The 19,087-nt window shown below is 42.6% G+C and overlaps 1 protein-coding gene across 2 annotated transcripts in view; it reads left to right on the top strand.

Annotated features, from left to right (window-relative positions):
* Positions 1–19,087, top strand: part of C2CD2 (C2 calcium dependent domain containing 2) — a 40,645-nt gene extending 21,558 nt beyond the window's left edge. The window contains exons 9-15 of one of the 2 annotated variants that reach the window (XM_064705681.1): positions 1,539–1,678; positions 3,942–4,113; positions 4,881–4,994; positions 7,331–7,458; positions 8,715–9,027; positions 10,787–10,823; positions 13,565–13,703. In XM_064705681.1, the coding sequence (XP_064561751.1) occupies positions 1,539–1,678; positions 3,942–4,113; positions 4,881–4,994; positions 7,331–7,458; positions 8,715–9,027; positions 10,787–10,812 (893 nt within the window). In that variant the 3' untranslated portion in view covers positions 10,813–10,823; positions 13,565–13,703. Of the gene's footprint in view, positions 1–1,538; positions 1,679–3,941; positions 4,114–4,880; positions 4,995–7,330; positions 7,459–8,714; positions 9,028–10,786; positions 10,824–13,564 lie in introns of both variants that reach the window. The other variant, XM_064705673.1, reaches the window with a different exon arrangement.

Genomic DNA, 19,087 nt, shown 5'->3' with positions numbered 1-19,087 from the left:
TCCATCAGAAATCATGGGTGGAAGGAGAATACACTGACCAGGTGCCTGGGTTAAGGTTACAGAGAATCTTTGAGTTTCTTTCTAGATTGTCAACATACTGAGTCTTCCAGGTGCTGATATCCTGTATTTTTCCATCTTCTAACAGATCCACTGTGAACCTTTTTGGTTTCAAATTAAGCTTTTGAATTCTTTCTGTGGCTGAAGGGGAATCATAGGGGTTAATTGTAAACCCTTCCTTTTCAAGTTCCAGAGAGTGCCTAACAATTCAGCTATGAAAATCACAGTCAGGTGTAAAACACTCCACTTCTGATTATATTTATATATATTTACAATCTTATATTATTATATAATTATATTATTATATATTTATTATATTTATTTGGATTAAATATAAAACATGGGGGGTCAAACATTTTTACAGCTCAACTCTGTTGTTTCAGAAATATTTTTAATAATCTAGATATACAAATTGTGCAATACCTTGCTTATGATATGTGATTATTGGAGGGATTGGAAAGTCAAAAGCTTAAAAAAAATTGTGATGTGGATACTACTTTTTATTTTTAAAAGAATATGTATGTGGAGTCAGCAAACTTATGTTTTTTTTGGACAGAAAGTAGTCTTGACTGTACCTAAGCATCTTTTATCTTTCAAACAACACCAGAAATGTTCTGCATCCTAACTTTCAGCCTGGTTTCCTGAAGAAAAAGGTCCCTGTGGATTGCACTGACAATTTTCTTCCTCCCCCTCTGTCCCTCCATACCTGCTGAGCTTTTCTTCTCCAAAAAGTTTAAATAGAAGACTCATTAATGAGCAAGGTGCTGAGTTATATTGATATAATGTAAATCCTTACTTGTATAATACAGGTATAGACCAGAGTTTATTACACCTGTTCAAATTGTGTTTGAGAAAATAATTTAATACAGATTCTCAGCACATGTTCTGTGGTAACCTGACCCCAAAAGACCAGAGAAGTGTAGGAATTTATTGCTTTTAAACATTCTGCTTTGTACAGAAAACTAGAATTTCATCTCTTAAATCATTAGTACCTTTGCTAATAATTTGTTGTGGTCTATTGGAGCTGATAAAGTCAGGGAAGGAGCAAGAGAATTGCTGAAGTTTTACTAAAGTTCAAATTAAACACTATTGTTGTGATACACCAGTTAACTAGGAATCCAGATTGCCCTCTGAAGTGAAAGATGCAGAAACTGGTTATGGAGATTGTCCAAGAACCTAATAGTTGTTTCCTTTTTTTCCCTAGATATTCTGCATATAAAGGGAAAAATAATGGCCAGAAACAACAGTAAATAAGTAACATTTCATGGTTCCATTCTTTCCTGTTTCGCAGTATTAGGCCAGGCTGAGGAGTAGTCATAAAATGGCAGAAAAGCTGTAAACTGCCACTTCTCTGTCCTGTGGTGTAGAACCAATTACTGCGATTTTTTGCCTGAATTTTTCTCCTCCCTTCCCATATTCTCTCCCTTACCCATCCTGGCAGCTTTAGCTGTGGGCTGACCTTGCTGGTTGTGTTCTTGCAGGTCCTTTATCCGGGCAGGTGACTGTCCCTCTGGACCTGTTCAGGAAGCAGCCCTGTGGCCAGCACAGCTTTGCCCTGAGCAGAGGGGCCGGGGAGAGCGGCTCAGAGCCAGGGCCCGGGCTGGGCTCCATCACTGCAGAGGTACTGCTGGGTTGGGGCTTTGGGGTGGGTCTGTTCCTTCAGGAACTGCTTGGGAATGCTCACACACAGCTTGGACAGGAGCTCTCTGTGCTGGGTTAGGAGCTGGCTGCATGGCCAGGCCCAGAGAGGGATGGTGAATGGTGCTGCATAGTGGTGTCCCTCAGGGGTCTGTACTGGGACCAGTTCTAGTTATTTTTATAGACAACATGGATGAGGGCATTGAGTCCTTCATTAGTAAATTTGCACATGACAGTAAGCTGGGAGCTTGTGTTGATCTATTTGAAGGAAGGAGGGCTCTGCAGAGAGACTTAGATCGGTTGGATGGATGGGCAGAGTCCAAAACTTTGTCATCTTCAGATACAGGTAAACAACAGTATGAAGTTTAATAGGTCTAAGTGCTGAGTTTTACATTTTGGCCGCAAAAATCCCCTACAACATTACAAACTGGGAGCATTGTGGCCGGACAGTGTTCAGGCAGAAAGGGACCTGGGGGTGCTGTGGTGGTGTTCACAGGGGTCCCAGGATGAGGGAAGAGACGAGAATGTTGACTCCATGTTTCAGAAGGATGATTTATTAATTTGTGATATATATTATATTAAAAGAAAAGGATATATTAAAGCTATACTAAAAGAATAGAGAAAGGATTCATCAGAAGGGTAGCAAGGAATAGAAAGGAATGATAATAAAATCTTGTGACTGACCAGAGAGTCCAAGACAGCTGGACTGTGATTGGCCAGTAATTAAAAACAACCACATGAGACCAATCACAGATGCACCTGTTGCATTCCACAGCAGCAGATAATCAATGTTTACATTTCGTTTCTGAGCAAAAATCCTAAGGAAAGGATTTTTCATAAACTATGTCTGTGACAGGGTGCTGGTTGACAGCCAGCTGAACTTGAGCCAGCAGTGTGCCTTGGTGGCCAAGAAGGCCAATGGCATTCTGGCCTGCATTGGGAATTGTGTGGCCAGCAGGAGCAGGGAGCTCGTCCTTCCCCTGCACTGGGCACTGGCGAGGCTGCACCTTGAGTGCTGTGTCCAGTTCTGGCCCCTCAGTTTGGGAAGGATTTCCAGATGCTTGAGCGCATCCAGAGGAGGCAACAAGGCTGGTGAGGGACTTGGAACACAAGCCCTGTGAGGAACGTTTGAAGGAGCTGGGGCTGTTTAGCCTGGAGAAGAGGAGGCTCAGGGGTGACCTTATTGCTGTCAACACCTTCCTGAAGGGAGGCTGCAGCCAGGTGGGGTTGGTCTCTGACAGAACCAGAGGCCACAGTCTCAAGCTACATCAGGGAAGGTATAGGTTGGATATTAGGAAGAAATCTTTCACTGAAAGAATAATAAAGTACTGCAATGCTCCTCCCAGGGAGGTGTAGAGTCACCATCTCTGGATGTGTTTAAAAAAAGACTGGACGTGGTTGAGGTGTTAGGGCATAGCTTGGGCTCAATGATCTCAGAGGTCTCTTCCAACCTCATTATCCTGTGATTCTGTGATCTCATGCTTGGGCTTGTGGCTGAGTCAGAGCAGCCTGTTCTGACTGCAGGGTGTTTGTGTCTTACGGGATTTTGGAAGGAATTTTGAATGGTTTAGAGACAGGACCTCTGAGTTGTTTTAGATGATGGGGTTTATTTTTCTTATCCTCTACATAGACAGGAAGGGTGAGTTTGGATCATATCTTTATTGCATGGTTCAGAAGGTCACAAGACCCCTAGTTACAAAATAAAATAAATAAAAAGTTACAGAATAAAATAAATCCTTTTAAGGGTTTATTGACCAGTAAAACACTGCCAACAAGGATATTTATGCATTTGACACAATCCTTAAATATTTAGTCTTATGGACTCATGCTACAGTGTAAGCTTTCTTAGCCAATCATGTTATGACACACAAACCTACAGTACTGCATTCTAAACTTCTTATTTACCTTTGTAACTACTTTTATTTTTTTCTATATCTTAAATTCTAAAACTCTAAACTTTCCTCAATTTAATATAATGTCTCTGCTTTAGACTATAAATCCACATTCTCACTTCTAGCACTGAAGTTTGGAAGCCTTTTCCAAGGTCTCAGATCAAATCCTGTGTTTAATTCTAAGCTTTGGCTTCCAGGCCCAAAGCTCTGAGAGTTCCCTGCATTTCAGATTCCAACAGTGTCTTACTGAAAGAATTAACTCTTGAGTTTGGCTCAGCAAAACCTAAAAGGAGTACCAGAAATAGAGTCCTTCTTGCCTGACTGTGCTTCTGAGGTGTTTTTTTGTCTCCTCAGTTCTCTTTTATAGAGCCCAGTGAAGTGAAGGCCAGGCAGGTCTCCTCTCCAGTGCTGGCCACCAAGATCGAGAAGGACCGGACTGTGATGCCCTGTGGCACTGTGGTCACCACTGTCACTGCTGTGAGAACCAAACCTCGCCTGGAAGGGAGATCCTCCCCCCTGAGCACAGGTCAGCACCTCCACATCTTCCTCCAAGGGCACCAGGAGGAGCACTGGGGCTGGGGTGGCAGGGAAGCACCAATCCCAGAGCTCTCTGATGTGTTGGAGTGGGGTTGTTGTTCGTATTCTCCAGAATCAGGGTTTTAATTTTCACCAAAACTTGTTTCTTACAAGAGGAACAGTTAATGTTTCTTTTAATTCACCAAATCTTCACCATGGTGTGATGATGTAGAAAGGCTGGATTTTGGTGGATGGTTTTTCATGTGACAAATATATCAGAGGTTTGCTGATAAGAAAACCATCCTGTGCCTTCTAACCCTGATCTGTGTTATCATCTCTGATGAAGCTTGGTGTTACTTGGTGACAAAATACTTTTCAGCATGTCCTCCAAGAGCAGATTTTCCAATTTTTCTTGGGAAAATTATAAAAGTAAAACCTATTAACAGTCTTGGTGTGAAGCATCACAAAGATCTGTGTTCTTTTAAGTTATTAAAGCAAATCTTTTATTTAAGTGGATGTTGTCTAATGCATTACAGTAGAATGTTTAAAAACATTATTTCATTTTTTAAACGTTTAAAAATTTTAAAATGTTTTTAAAAATTCTCACACTTCACTAGCCTTTTAGGGTCAGGTTTACCACAAAACATGTGTTGAGAATTTCTGTTAAACAGTTTTCTCAAATATGATTTGAACAGGCATAATTGGTGTAATAAATTCTCATTAATGCAGTAAAAAATGTCTTGACCCATTCAAATAACCAAAAAATTTGGTCCTCAGATTCTCCTGTGAAAACTCCAGTTAAAGTAAAGGTGACTGAAAAAGATTTCATTGTTCAAGCCCTCCATTCTCATGGTGCTCCAGTCAGCAAAACTTTGTCATCTTCAGATACAGGTAATAAAAATGTTTGGGGCTGCTGAGGAGAACATTTCTCTGTTCTGCACGTGGAATTAATGTGATCCTGTTAAAATGACAGCCAGTCCATGTGGCTGCTGCCTGTCAGCACCACTGGGGTGTTTTTGTTACAAAGCTCTGTGGTTTGGGCTATGGCAGCCTTGCAGTAAAAGTCTGGTTTTAATTGGCAATTTAAATTAATGGTTTTGAATAAATAACAATGAGCTGTGGTTTGGAGAGGGGAGGAGGCTGCAGAAAAGCCAAAAGAAAGTGTTTTCTCTTACTTCTGAATGAAAGATGCCTCCTTTTATAAAGGCATAGGGGATGCTGCACTAAATTAAAACCTGTGACATGCACCTCTAAGTCCTCTGTGTCTGAACAGAAGGCAGAGGCTGGACTGATGTTAGGAAGACTCAATTCTCTTCCTAGCCTTGCCACTGGGCTTTTTTGGGCTTGCTGTGCCCATTTTTCCTCCTTCCTAAGTCACCTGGATACAGCTGAAATTCCTTCAGAGTGTCAGGTGACATTGACAACAATTATAAATTCACTTTGAATTGTATATAAACCTGATTTTCTCTCTGGAGAATTTACCTTTTCAGATTGCACCTCCAAATCTTCAGCACATTTTTGAGTCCTGTGTGTGGTCACCACTGAACCTTTCAGTGGCTCTGTGGGCAGGAGTAGGGACAGATGTGACCCAGGGTGGCTGCTGTGGGGTTCAGTTGGCTTTGTACAGTTCTGAGTGGGGAATGCACAACCTGGATTTGATCTGGGCTGCTCCTGGCACAGTCAGGAGCTTTCTGAGAGACACAAATGTGTTGGCCAGCAAATGTGGGGAAGGGCAAGAAGCAGTAAGCATGAATAGCTGTAAGAGCACTTGGATCTTTTCCCATCTCTAGGGTAAGAAATACTCTGACACCATGAAGCAGTGTGGTATTACTACATCAATTTGGGAAATGTTATGATAGTGCAAGATTTCTGAGGTGACTCTGTTAAGTGTTTATGATATTAAAGACACAAAACACTTTCTGGAAAATTCACCTGGAGACAGCTTTTTCCATATTGTTATGGACAATGTTTTTATTGGGAGTGCAGGGGGAATTTCTGTGAAGTGTTTATACAGTATTGCAGGAAGAATTACTCATTCAAACAAAAGCCAAATGAAAGAAATACAAAGGAGCTTTTGGGTATGGCAGTAACTTAGGTAAAAGTTATTACAAACATCATGGCAAAATAGCAGCAAGCACCCTGGAAAAGATGCTGTGTCTGTGCCATAGTTCTGAGTGATGGCAATAATAAGAATTAATGCAGGGGCTGGGGAGATGGAAAAAGTCAAGGTTTGAGATGAGTGTGCAGAGATGCACACATATTCTTAATTCTAGGCCTCATCTTTTCTTACATTACTGTCACAGTAACAAAGGCACTGCTCAATTTAGTTACCACTGGTGCTATTCCTTCCTCTATTCTTTTTGTTGCTGTTAAAACTCTTGCCAGAAAAGTCCACCTCAGGCAATTAAACATGGGGATTTTTGTCTTGTTGACTTCCTCAGCCTTGTTTGTTCCTGAGCTTGATGAATTTGATTAATGTGTATTCGTGTCCTAGATGCCAGAAGGGGCCATGCTTAAAAATAAACTTGTGTTTGTCAGTAAAGAGCATTTTAAACACAAGATTTTATATTCTTGTGCAGTGGTTGGAGGGGAAAAGGGAGTGCACTTTACAGGATTTGGAAGCAGCTACTTCCCCACCCTATCACAGTCCATAGCAAAAATAGAAATGCTGAGCAGGGAATCTGGAAAAGGAGCAAAATAAGAAAAAAGTTACCTGAGGAAGTAGCATCATGTGCCAGCCTTGTACCGTGTTAGAACTATGGTTCTTCATGACTGGGCTAATTCATGATGTCCCTACTGTCACCACAGGGCAGCAGTGCATTGAAATAATGGGGTGCTTTGTCCAGGCTTCCAGAACCTCCTTTGTTCTCATGGAAAGGGTCTGTAAATGCCATTTTGGTACCTTTTCCCCAAACATGGATGACAGGAGGGAAGGAACAGCACCTACCCCATTATTTCAACAGGCTTGAAATAACGGGGTGCTTTGTCCAGGCTTCCAGAACCTCCTTTATAATCATGGAAGGGGTTTGTAAATACCATTTTGGTACCTTTTCCCCAAAAATGGGTGACAGGAGAGAAAGAACAGCACCGACGCACTGGGTGTTGAATTGGCAAGGTTCTGGTGTTGATGCCATTTCTGTGAATTTTAAATGAAGGACAAACTGTGGCTGTGTCTGCTCTGTTTTTCCCTGTTTCCTTGTCCCTCTGAAATGCTCCTTTCTTTGCAGAGCTGCTGGTACTGAACGGCACCGACCCCGTGGCAGAGGCGGCCATTCGGCAGCTGAGCCAGTCTGCCAAGCAGAAGCTGAAGTCCCCTCGGAAGAAAAGCACCATTATCATATCAGGGGTGTCCAAGGTAGAGCAGAAAATACACTTAGAGTTCAAGCTTAGCTCTGGAAAGCCTTTTCTGCACTGACTGCAGTGCTAACAGGGCTTCTGTGTCCCTGCAGGGTCCAGTTCTGTGTGCCAGGTTATTGCTGTGCCTGTTTCAAGCTCAGCCAGATCAGGGTGTTGGGTGCTGATTGTTAGATTGGCCAGTCTGACTAAAATGTACTCTGTCCTTGGATAGGAGTGGTGTTGGGGGTTTGGGAAATCTATTTAGGTGAGAAGATATATATATATAAAATATGTATATAAAACAAGAATGTATTGTAAGAAGACAAAGTTAATTTCATATTAAAGGTAAGAGCTGAAACAGGCACACAGGTAACCAGGGATGTTTTCACTCTAAATACCAAGTCTAGCCTATGAATGTAAGGAAATACACACACAGATATATATATATATATATATATATATATATATATATATATATATATACATATATATATATATATATATATATATATATAAATACACATATAAAGAAATAGCACTTTAATGCTTTTTAGTACTGTACTACAGAGATTTTCAACAATCTAGTGCCAATCCGGTGCCACATGTTATATTATATATATATGTAATATTTTATATATAAATATATATTATATATACTATTTATACTATTTTTATATATATTATATATTTTTTATATATTTATATATAAAAACTGCATAGTTTTGGGCCTTTTTTTAAAGTACAATAATTTAGATACTCAGCCTCAAGTTTTATATTCTTTATATTCTGTGTTTCACTCATGTAGGGAAGATGCACTGAAAAAGTAAGGAAGATTTTTATACTTTTTTTCAAACTTTTTAATATATTTTTTCAAACCCTCTGAAAAATCTCTGGTTCTCTGGTCTCTGTTCCAGAGGGCGGGCAAACAATGATACAAGATGAAATGCTTTGATGTTAATTTTCTTAGAAGGACCAAAACAATGCTGACACCTCATTACAGCAGCACCTATGGGGGAGTCCTGTTATTTGTAGTGGGGCCAGAGATAGGTAGAAGGCATTTCCTTAATTGATTTTTTCACTCATTTGGACTTTGCAACATAATTAAAACTTTGCTAAATGCCCCTCTCCTTTAGTAGAGCTAAGGAAGCTTCAGGTGGTTTGCTGATGGTCCTGAGCAATATAAGTGTAAAGAGTTAAAATAACTCTTGCAGGGAGGTTTGTTTTTCTCCAGCAGGATGACTCGTGTCAGTGTTGTCTCTTATTTCCACTGGGCAGACCTCTTTATCTCAGGACAGTGAAGCTTCACTGATGATGGACTATGCTGCAGCCATGGACAGCTCCTGCAGGGAAGCAGATCCACCCACTGTGGAGGAAAATGCTGCAAAAATCACTTCTGACAAAAAGCAGTCACTGGATGCTTCAGAAAGAGTCCCTGACACCCACCCACAGCAAAGCACCCCCAAGACCTGGGGCTTGGAGAATGGCAGCCAGCAGTGGGACACCAGCACACTCTTAGACCAGACCTCTGAAGAAGTATCTGGGAGCTCATTAAGTGTTTCAGAAACTGGGAGCATGAAAAAATCTAAAGGTACATGATCCTCACTTCCACTTCAGTGACTGCTTTCTCTGTGTAATTGCCTGCAGTAGTTCATCCTTTCTTATTGATTTTTTTTGTCCTTCAAACTCTTTGTGATTGTGGTGTTGGTTGAAGTTGTTTTACTTGCAGCTCTCTGAGGCAGCTCAGGTTTTTTACCCTCCCCTCCATGAGGAAACAGCTCACCCTTAGAAGCTGGCAGCTCATTACACCCAGCTCAGTTCTTTGGGAGAGAAATCACTAGTCACATTATCAATTCCTCAAGGAAAATTGTGTCCTTATAACCCAGGACTTGTCCTATATATTGCCAGGGTGAAGATGCAGGGATCCACTCTTGCTTTCCAATCTATTCCTCTTCCCCTTCCCCAGCACAAGGCTGCCCTCACTAAAGTGTGTGTTCAGGGTAACACCACAGCTGAAGAGAAACTGCCTGCTGAACAGATTCCCCCTTTTCACTCATTTCATTGCAGATTCCCCCTTTTCGCTCATTTCATTACAGATTCCCCTTTTCACTCATTTCATTAACGCATCACGGGCTAAAGAAAATGGAATAAAAGTTAATTTAAGAAGTAAATAAGTTATCAGATCATTGTGCTTAGGTAGTTACAAACCTGAATAGCTGCAGTTTAAAAATATCTTAGGGTTCTCTGTGTTTCCTTGGTAAATCCAGCAACCTCTGAGCACTGGTTTGTGGTAAACACAGGGGCTATTAGGAAATCCTACAAAAGGGTCAGTGCAGTGGACTGTGCCCCAAACAGGCACACAGGTTGCACCTTAAAGTTGCAAAAACCACTGTGCTTTTCACTCATATCCATCCCTCTCTGCTTTATTATTTTCTATCCTTTCCTCACCCAGAGATCCTGGGAAACAGCTTACTACAAAACCTCCCTGTTTGACTGGATTTTCACCCCCCTCACCCAAAGGCAGACACTGGAGCTCTTTGTCAGGACCCTCCCTTGGAGCTCTCTGGCCTTCCCACAGCTGGACTGCTCCACATGAGAGATCAGGAGGGAGCAGCAACAATCCCTGTCACACACATGCCCAGGCACTGGAAAGCCTTGGGAGTGTTTGGGGTGAGGGGAGTGGGTTTGCTCTCAAGGGATTTGGATCATTTTGGAGCCTGGAAAAGCTTAGGAAGCTGTGTGAGAAACTGCAAACCTCTGGACTCTTCTTTAACATGTTACTCTAAAGCAAAAAAGTGGAAATCTGTATGTGAGTTGTCTAGTTTTGTGTTTCCCTGTGCAAAGAGATGAGGCTTCTAGAGATCCTTTTCAGATTCAGTATAAGTCTGCTAAAAACTGCAGAATATCTCGGAGAGAGTTGTATCATCTTGAAAAAAATACTTGAAAAAAACTGGCTCAAATCCCTTTCATTATACACAGATGTCTTTGTGGAAGTCTTGAATCTCTGCTTTGTCACAGCTGAGTAGCTTTTATGGAGTAAGATGGGAAAACATTTCAACCCCCCTGCCTTCAGTGAGCTGTGAATAGTTCAAGGCTTCTGTTTGTCAAATGCTTTCCCTTAAAAAAACAAACAACAAAAAAATCCACCACAAATAAAACCGCAAATGCAACAACTGAAAAACCCAAACACGGCAAAAAACCCAAACAAAACCCCTTCTGCTTTGAAAAGCCTTTTGTGTGTGTTAATGTCTTGAAGCTAGCACTTTTTTTACTCTTGCATATTTTTGTTTGTTTGTTTTTTTACCTTTCTGACTTCCTCTTTCTTACCCGTTCCCTTTTATAAACTTAAGATGACTGCTATGCCAGCCAGAATTAATTACCTACACAGTAAGTTATTTTTGTCTCTTTTTTTATCCCTAAGAAAATGTAGCTTTACAATGAGACCCTCATTGTAAAAACTGAAGCAAAAATTAGTTTGACACCCATTTTCTTCTTCCCCTATCCATTCCTTTCCTCCTTCCAAAATTACCTTCCTGTGCTCAGGTGTCTTAGCAGACCAGTCTGCTGTGACAAATCATCTTTCTGGTGGTTGTGCTGTCCAGGAGGGTTACACAGAGAGAGCAGCAAGGAAACCTTGGAGAGATGCTCTACATCAATCAAAATCTGCTCATGCAAACCATGTGTGATCCCATAACTGGATATACATACAAATAAATTTATTTCAAAACCTGCTGCTTATAGATGTTTAGATTAAGCTTTTCTGGCTTAATTTACAGAGCTACCACAATCTCAGCAGGTCTTTACAAAACCACCTGTATGAAAACTCTTTTGGAAGTTGGGAAGGAATGGAAAGCCATCTCTGTTGGTATCCTTGTAGATACGGAAGGAAATCTTCCTCCATTAGCACAAATGAGATTCAGAAGTGATCCCACCCCCCACCAGCATTTTCAGAACACCCCACATCAGTGCCCTGAGTTCATAACAGTGCTCTCTGCTCATCTCCTGCTGCTGGGGGCAGGGCTGGCACATGGATCCTGTTGAAGTGGAGGAATAAGCATGCAAACAGCACATGAACCAGCACATGAGCCAGCATGGGCACTGCCAGGCTGCTGCCCTGCCTCCTGCCAGGGCTGCATGTCTGCCCAGCAGCCAGAGCCCCTGCCAGGCTGCCTGCACACTGCTGGGCATGTGGCAAGCTTCCAGGCAGCAGGGGCTGAACTCCAGGAGCTCTGGTGTCAGGGGTGCTGCTTGTGCTGAGCCTGTGCTGCTCCCAGGGAAGTGCTGCCCACGGTTTTTCAGCTGCAGGGAGCTGTCCCAGGCTGCTGACACAATTTTTGGAGCATTCTTAGTCAGGTGCTGTTTCCTGTTGTAGAAAATCTGAATGGCAGAATAGATGGGACTAAAAAACTGCTCAGGGGTAAACCCTTGTGTCCTAGTGCTGGGCAGAACAGCTGCCTGCTCAAGCAGGAGCTGCACAGCAGTGAGGCCTGTGCATCCCCAGCCTCTGCACATCAGCAGCTGTCACTGTCCTGGGTGGAACACTGCTGCTTTTGTGCTGCTGATCACAGCTTGAAGTGGCACTGCCTTGCCAGAAAGATCAATGAGAGGCTGATGGGAGAGCAGTCAAGATTCAAATCCACGAGTTCTGGTTGCTTTCAGCTGATTTCTGCTTCCCATCCCATTGTGCCCTGTGAGGAGAGTCTCAGCAGCTGCCAGAAAAAACCATGTTTGAATTTCCTCCCAGGTGCTGAGTGCTTAGCCCTTAAAGTACACAGTAATGAACCCAAGTACAGGTTTATGACTGCCTTGGTGTGCACAAAGCAGCATCTGGCTGCCATGAAATACCTATTCTGCAGCTGTCACTGTGTGCAAAGTGACACAGAGACCTTGGCAGTCCTCAGGGGACAAACATTTAATTCTAGCTGTGGCAGTGTCCCGTGAAAGAACTGCACTGTGTGTGTTGCTTTTTGTGTCCATTTGCAGTGGGAGGAAAAGCAGAATCAGGACCATGCCATGACAGGAATTAATAGCTGAAGTTGGAAAGGATCAGGAAACCTGATAGTGGTGCAGGGAGGGGGTGTGGAAGCCCTGCCAGGGAGGTGACTGTCCCCACTCCCAATCTGACTGCCAGAAGCTCCTGTGCTGACTTGTCACCTGGGTCCTCCTCTGTTCAAACGAGCTCTTGCCACCTGGGACAACAGCCCTACCAATTCCATACAAAACTGCTGCTATTTTAACCCAGAGCTGATGTCCCAGCCAGGCTGAGTGTTGCTGGGAACCTGGAGCAGTGTCCCTGCCAGCTGCACACCAGGCACACATGGAGAGGGAGGGTGGAATTTGGCAGAATAGCTGCAAAAACAGCCCAGGCTTGCAAAGAGAGGAGTAGTGATAGCTGCTGTTGGCAGCACGAGTCCCTGGTGAGATGACAGCTGCAATTGCCTTGGCTGCATGCTGGGTTTGACAGGGGGTCAGGGGAAGGAACACTGCAAAATAAAGCAACTTAATTTACCAGGAGGGATTTGGGCAGACTTCTGAACCTGTTGGAAGCAGATGTAATATTATTTTTAATCTGCTTGAAGTGCATTGCTATTCCTAACAGGGTTTTAGAACAGCAAATGCTTTGTGAGTGTTACTCTGGGTGGTGCTGCTGAATTTCTATGGAACACCTGCTGCCTGGCTTGTACACAACTACTGCACATATGTTCACTGCCAGGTACTGCTGTCCTGCACCTCAAATTAAATTTGCTTCACAGGCTGATCTTCACCTCCTTTGATCTCTGAAACAACAAAGAGTAACATTATTTCCTCTCTTTTTCATTATTTTTATAAAATTCTTTCTACTTTACTGGTTGGAAAGATTGAATGTGCCTCTGTGACACTTGAGAGCCCAGGGTACAACCCACCCCAGTGCTGTGCATGTGTGTATGAGCACTGGCATGGCCTCCAGAGCAGCATTAGGAGCTAAGTGTAAGGAAGGAGCCTTAAATCAGAGAATCAGCTTTTCTCACTCGTGCTCCACTTAGAGCTGGGTTTCAAGAGGACAGCAGCCTGTTCTGTCTAAAGTGTCCTGCACCTTTTTCCCTGAGCCTGTTCTGTCTAAAGTGTCCTGCTCCTTTTTCCCTGCACAGGTGGCATTTTGAAGAAAAGCGCCAAGCTGTTTTTCCGCCGGCAGCACCACCAGAAGGACCCGGGGATGAGCCAGTCCCACAATGACCTGGTGTTCCTGCAGCACCCCCTGGCAGAGGAGGGCCGCAAGAAGGGGGGGACACTCTCCAGAATGCTGAGCAAGAAGCTCCTTTCCAGGAACAAGAGCAAGACCAAACTGAATGGGGCCTCGGGAGAGCCGTACCCATGAACCCAACCCCTCTCCATGGATTCCTGCTCACATGAGCACTTGTTTACAGAGCAGTCCTAGAGAATACAAATATGGCTGATGGCTTGCATAAAAGGATGTTCACTGTTAACAGTGGTCTTTTTGGTTTATTTTTCCAAAATGCTTTTTTCTCTCTGATGATGAAGTTGTTCCTCCAAATACAAGCAGTGCTGAATGTGTCCAGCTTTTGGAGGAGTGTGTGGTTTCTTCTGGAAGAGGAGGGAGGATAAAGAATGGTGCAGGTGGGGACCAAGAAGGCACCTGATGTCTTGGGGTGCAGTGGGAAGAGCATTTCCAGCAGGTAATGCCCCTGTGCCCAGCCCTGGGGGCACCTCTGGCAGCTGTGCCCAGCTCTGGCTCCTCAGCACAGCAGGGCCAGGAGCTCCTGGAGCTGAGCAAGGGCCTGGAGCAGCTCCGTGCCCAGGAAAGGCTGAGGGAGCTGGGGCTGCTCAGCCTGGAGAGGAGCCCCAGGGAGAGAGAGAGGGGCCTCAGCCCTGCCCGGGCCTGTGTCTGTCCCTGTGTCTGTCCCTGTGTCTGTCCCTGTGTGCAGAGCTCAGAGCAGGCCCAGGCTCTGCTCCAGGCCCAGCAATAGCCCCAGAGCCACGGGCAGGGTCTGAGCCCAGCAATTCCCCTCACAGGAGGCACAACTTCTGCCCTGGGCAGTGCCCAGCCCTGAGCAGAGACCAGAGGGGCTCTGGGGGCTCCTTCTGGGGACATTCCAGAGCCATCTGGCCCCAGCCCTGTGCCCTGAGCTCTGGGATGGCCCTGCTGGAACAGAGAGGTGGCACCAGGGACCCACTGTGACTTCCAGCCTGACTGATCCTGTAGGGAGGACCCAAACGTGATCACTTGATTTACATCAACAGGAGCTCTGGACTGAAACCTCACATCCATTTATGTGACTGAACCTCTCCAGAGAGAGAAAACACCACTGTGCTCCCTCAGCTGTGCTCCCTACAGCCTGCAACAGTAGCAACTGATTTTTCTAGTCTGAAAGGAGGAAAAAAAGAGGCCCAGATGCAGTTTGTGCTGTGATTTGGAAGGGGATGAGTGTTCAGAAGCAGAAGAAAAATGCTGACTCAGACACCCTACTGTAATAACTGTAGCCTGCTGTAATCACTGCTCAGCCCCTGGAGGTGGAGAGATGCCTTTGACATTAGCCATAAATCAATCAATTATGCAAATATCAATACTAGCATATTGTTTAATGGTTTGCTTAAAAAAAAGTTACGCTTTAAAACACAGAACTTGGGTGGTTTTGTTTAAATCTACTTGAAGCTACACACAAGCAAAGTATTTGTAAAATCTTAGATGTAGCTTTCCTTCCCTGTGTGAGAAGCTGTACTGCTGATGCAAAAACTCATCTTAGGGGCTCTAATTCCTTCTCCCAAGTGCTTGTTAGACAAGTACATAAACTGTCATATCAAATGCAAAGCTAGGGGCAGTAAATGGTGAGTAGAGCATAGTTAACCCTACCATGCTTTTCATTGGAAAGCTTGTCTTACTTGCCAAACACTTACTGAGATCTTCAAATATACAGTTGTGAAGGAAGCTTTTGAACAAAGTATTAATTCCCTTAGTTCAGTTTCTAGATCTACCAGTGTTGTCATGTTCTGAGTGGTTGGCCAGATGAGTTTTTTAACCTTTTTTCCTTGCTAAATATTGCAGCTGACTCCTTTAAGTCTAAAATGAAAAACTGATGGGAGCAAAGGCATAGTTCTCATTTTGGCTGTGAAGAAGAGTAAAATGTCAGTATTTCACAGGTACCATCTTTCATGCTTTACCTGTATTTTTCCATCATCTGCATTCCTGCTGAGAACAGAGGACCAAGCCTGTTCTCTTCAGCCAAGAAAAACATCCAGTCATTCCAACTAAATTACTGACCTGAATGGATGATAGACCTTGTGCCTACTTTGCCAACAGTGATTTTTCCCCTGGCCCCTTTCCTCCCTTTAAGCTGTCCAACACTTTGGCAGATATTTGGGCTTTCAACTTAAAGCATTCATCAAAAATAGAAGGTTACAGAAGAATAGAAACACATTTCAAATTTCTGATGGATTCAAGGTTCTCTTGGTGAATCAATATCAAAGTAGAGGGGGTTTGGTTTCTTTTTTACCAAAAAAATATTAGAACTGAACGGTCAAAATCTTTTAACTGCTTAAAAATACTGTTTATGTGTAACCTCCTAAGATCACTGTGGTGGAACAGTAGACCAGACTATCAAATAGTTGTACGTTTAAGCATGCTGCTTGTTATGAAAACACTTGAAGGCATTTTAATGTTATGTATTTTGAAAATTGGGTACAGATTGATCTTCTGGAGCTGTATTGTGCTTGGAAATCCCAGTTCAGTAATACAGGTTTGTCCAGACTGAATGTGCCTGAACAGTTTTGTTTATTTCTAATTTAATACAAAGTAGAAATTTTGTTTCTTCATTTGTTCTACAGTGTGTCATGGTGTGAGCATTAAAACCCCTGATGTCATGTTCCCTCAACAGACACTTTTCTCTTGATTTTACCAGGAATTCTCTGTGTTATGGGGCAGGGTGGGGGTCAAGTCCCTGCCATTGTTAAATGCTCAGTCTTTGTTGCTGAAAGATAAAACCACAACTGTTCCCTAAATTCAAGAAATCCAAATGAAACTGAGCCCTATGGATAGCACATCCATACCCCCAAAAGAAAGAGCTGTGGAATTGGGAATGTAGAAGCAGCACATTACATTACTTGAAGTTGGCTTAAATTACTGAGCTGGGATTTTAATTTACAGAAGCTTTAACATGTACTGTAGAACAGAGTGAAATAACACTGAGTAACTTGCAGGATACAGCACTAGGATTTGCTTTTAATTTACCCCAGAGAATGGGTACACATGGAAAAATTGGTTCATTTAAGGTTTTGATGATCACTTGAATGCTTGTCTCAGTGGTGGGAATGAAGGACATCCTTTACTGCAAACTGTGTGAAGGTTTGGGCTCACATGTGTTAAGAGAGAATGAATTCTCCAGATAAGGAGAGCAAGGCATCTGGTGTAAAAAGGGAGTCTGGTTTTTTTATTTGCCTTCACTCCTCAGGAAAATAAACATTGTTTGGTTTGATGTTGGATCTCTGTATCTGGCGGGTGTGTTCCTCACCTCTTCTTACTCCTCTGCCAATAATTTATGTCCTGCTGTAAAAACAGACTAAGGCACTAAACACAAGGGGGCAGCTGAGTTGTGACAACCCCAAAGACCCACAATAATGAATCCCATCCCCTCCTTAGGTTGTCATTTAAGATCAGGAGATCTGAGGATAAACATTTCTTGTGTATTTGGGTCAGTGTGAGCTGGATCCTCACAACCTGCAGGATCCACACTGCAGTTTTGGGTCAGAAACACTGGATTTGTCAACAGGCATAAATAATACTGGGATGTGTTCTGTGTAGTTTTTGTTTTACTAAACACCTTCTGTGTTTTATAATTTGATCCATTGTTCAAATGTCTAGTTATTAAAATTACAAAGAATTTTAATAACTACTCACTTGAACAGCAGATAAAATCTTTACATGATATTATTACATTGAACACTTGTTGTTTACTGCCTTGCAATTTAATGAAGTCAGAATAGTAAATTGGAAACAACCTGTGAAATATTCATTCTTTTTGTCCCTTTTCTCACACTTTTGTGTTTCTGGATGTTCTGTACAGCAAAGAAAGCATGGGTATTTCTTTCATGAGGACTAAGAGATGAAAGCTTGCTTCTTTCTAAAGAATTTTTCTGCCCATATATGCAACTTTTTACTTTGTATTTTTAGTTTGTTTTGCTTTATGGTTAAATTTGCCTCAATGGAGACAAGCCCTGTCCTCACCAAGATTTGTCTTAGCTTTAGTGTGAATTTTGACTGAGCAAATAGTACAAGAATTAAATTACTCTTTGTAGATGAAAGCAATAAAACTACCTGATATCTCCAATGGGAATATAAGCTAAGTAAGAACTTTCTTCAAGTGATTGAGATCCCTTTCAAAGTCACTTTAAAGAGGAGGGGAAGGCTTTATCCCTAGGTCATTCGTATTTAAATCCCACTTGACCCAGGAAGAAATTAGAGTCATTTCACTCCTAACAATATATGAAACTTGGGAATCCGAGGCAGAAGTAATGCCAGGGTGGAAAAATTGCATTTTGAAAGCAAAATACCTTTGCCAGACTTCTTCAGCTTAATGGACAGGTCATACACTGTGCAGGCATAAATACTGGGCATTATTCTTATGATTTCTGACAGATTTTCTCTGCTCTTTCTGTTGGGGCTCCAGGCCATACAGACCTTGTGCTGTCTTGCTCTTGAGAGGACTGGATTTATAGTGCTGCTTTTTTGATGAAACTGGCTGGCACTTAACATCAGTTTTGGGGATCAGTGGAATTTTACAGCATTTCCTGCTACTGCATCTCCTTGCTGGTTCTGGGTGTTTTGCAAGTGAAAACTTTCTGCTGTGTGTTTCTTGCAGAGTTCTGCTGTTCTTTATGTGCAGATTGTCATAGGAAAAAACAAAGTTGAAAGCATGAAATAATGCCAAATGTGGATAGGGAAGCAAAATAAGAATCTTGCTCTTGTTTTAACACCTATTTTAGGTCTGGGAGCCCTGGGTTTTGCACAGAGGAAGGTGAGAGCTGCCTGGATTTTTCAGTTGAGTTTATTGCAGGCTTTGATTTGCAGAGCTGAGGTTTGAGAGAAGTGCTTTTGGAATTAACTGTGCCATAGCTCCAGGCTAAGACATTCCTGTTGTGAGTGGGAACAGCTGACCTCATGCTCTGACCTCAACAGGACCTAAGTGGATTTATTCATGTGTTTAAAGTCAGCATATGCTTCTGCACATTGCTAAGCCTCAGCCTTGGTGACAAACAACTCCAGATTAATTATATAACAAGGGTGATTACTTTAAGTTAAGGGTGAATAATACCACTTCACTCAGGATATCCAAACTGCTACTATGCAAGGTGCTGGCATGGTGTGAAAATAGCTGGGAAGGATGATCTGAGGTCTTTCCAGTATTATAACTCTGTATTTCCCAATGATGTATTATGCTCTGTATTATTCCAGGTGGGGTTAAACATTTTTATTTTCTAGCATCAACTGTCATAGTCACTTCTTCTGTGGTGTGTTTTTCTTTCTGTGCATACATAAACTCAAGTTGGTGCAATTATAAAATCTATGATGTACAGATTTATTATATCACTACAAAAACCTAAGAGGATTTTTTTAAAGAAGTAACTCCTGCTGTACATACAATAAAAGCCAATTGTCTCTG

Source organism: Zonotrichia leucophrys, chromosome 1, assembly GCF_028769735.1.
Source record: "Zonotrichia leucophrys gambelii isolate GWCS_2022_RI chromosome 1, RI_Zleu_2.0, whole genome shotgun sequence".
In the NCBI taxonomy this organism is placed as follows: Eukaryota; Metazoa; Chordata; class Aves; order Passeriformes; family Passerellidae; genus Zonotrichia; species Zonotrichia leucophrys.
The sequence above is the reverse complement of the archived record's forward strand: the minus strand, read 5'-3'. Positions and strand labels throughout refer to the sequence as shown.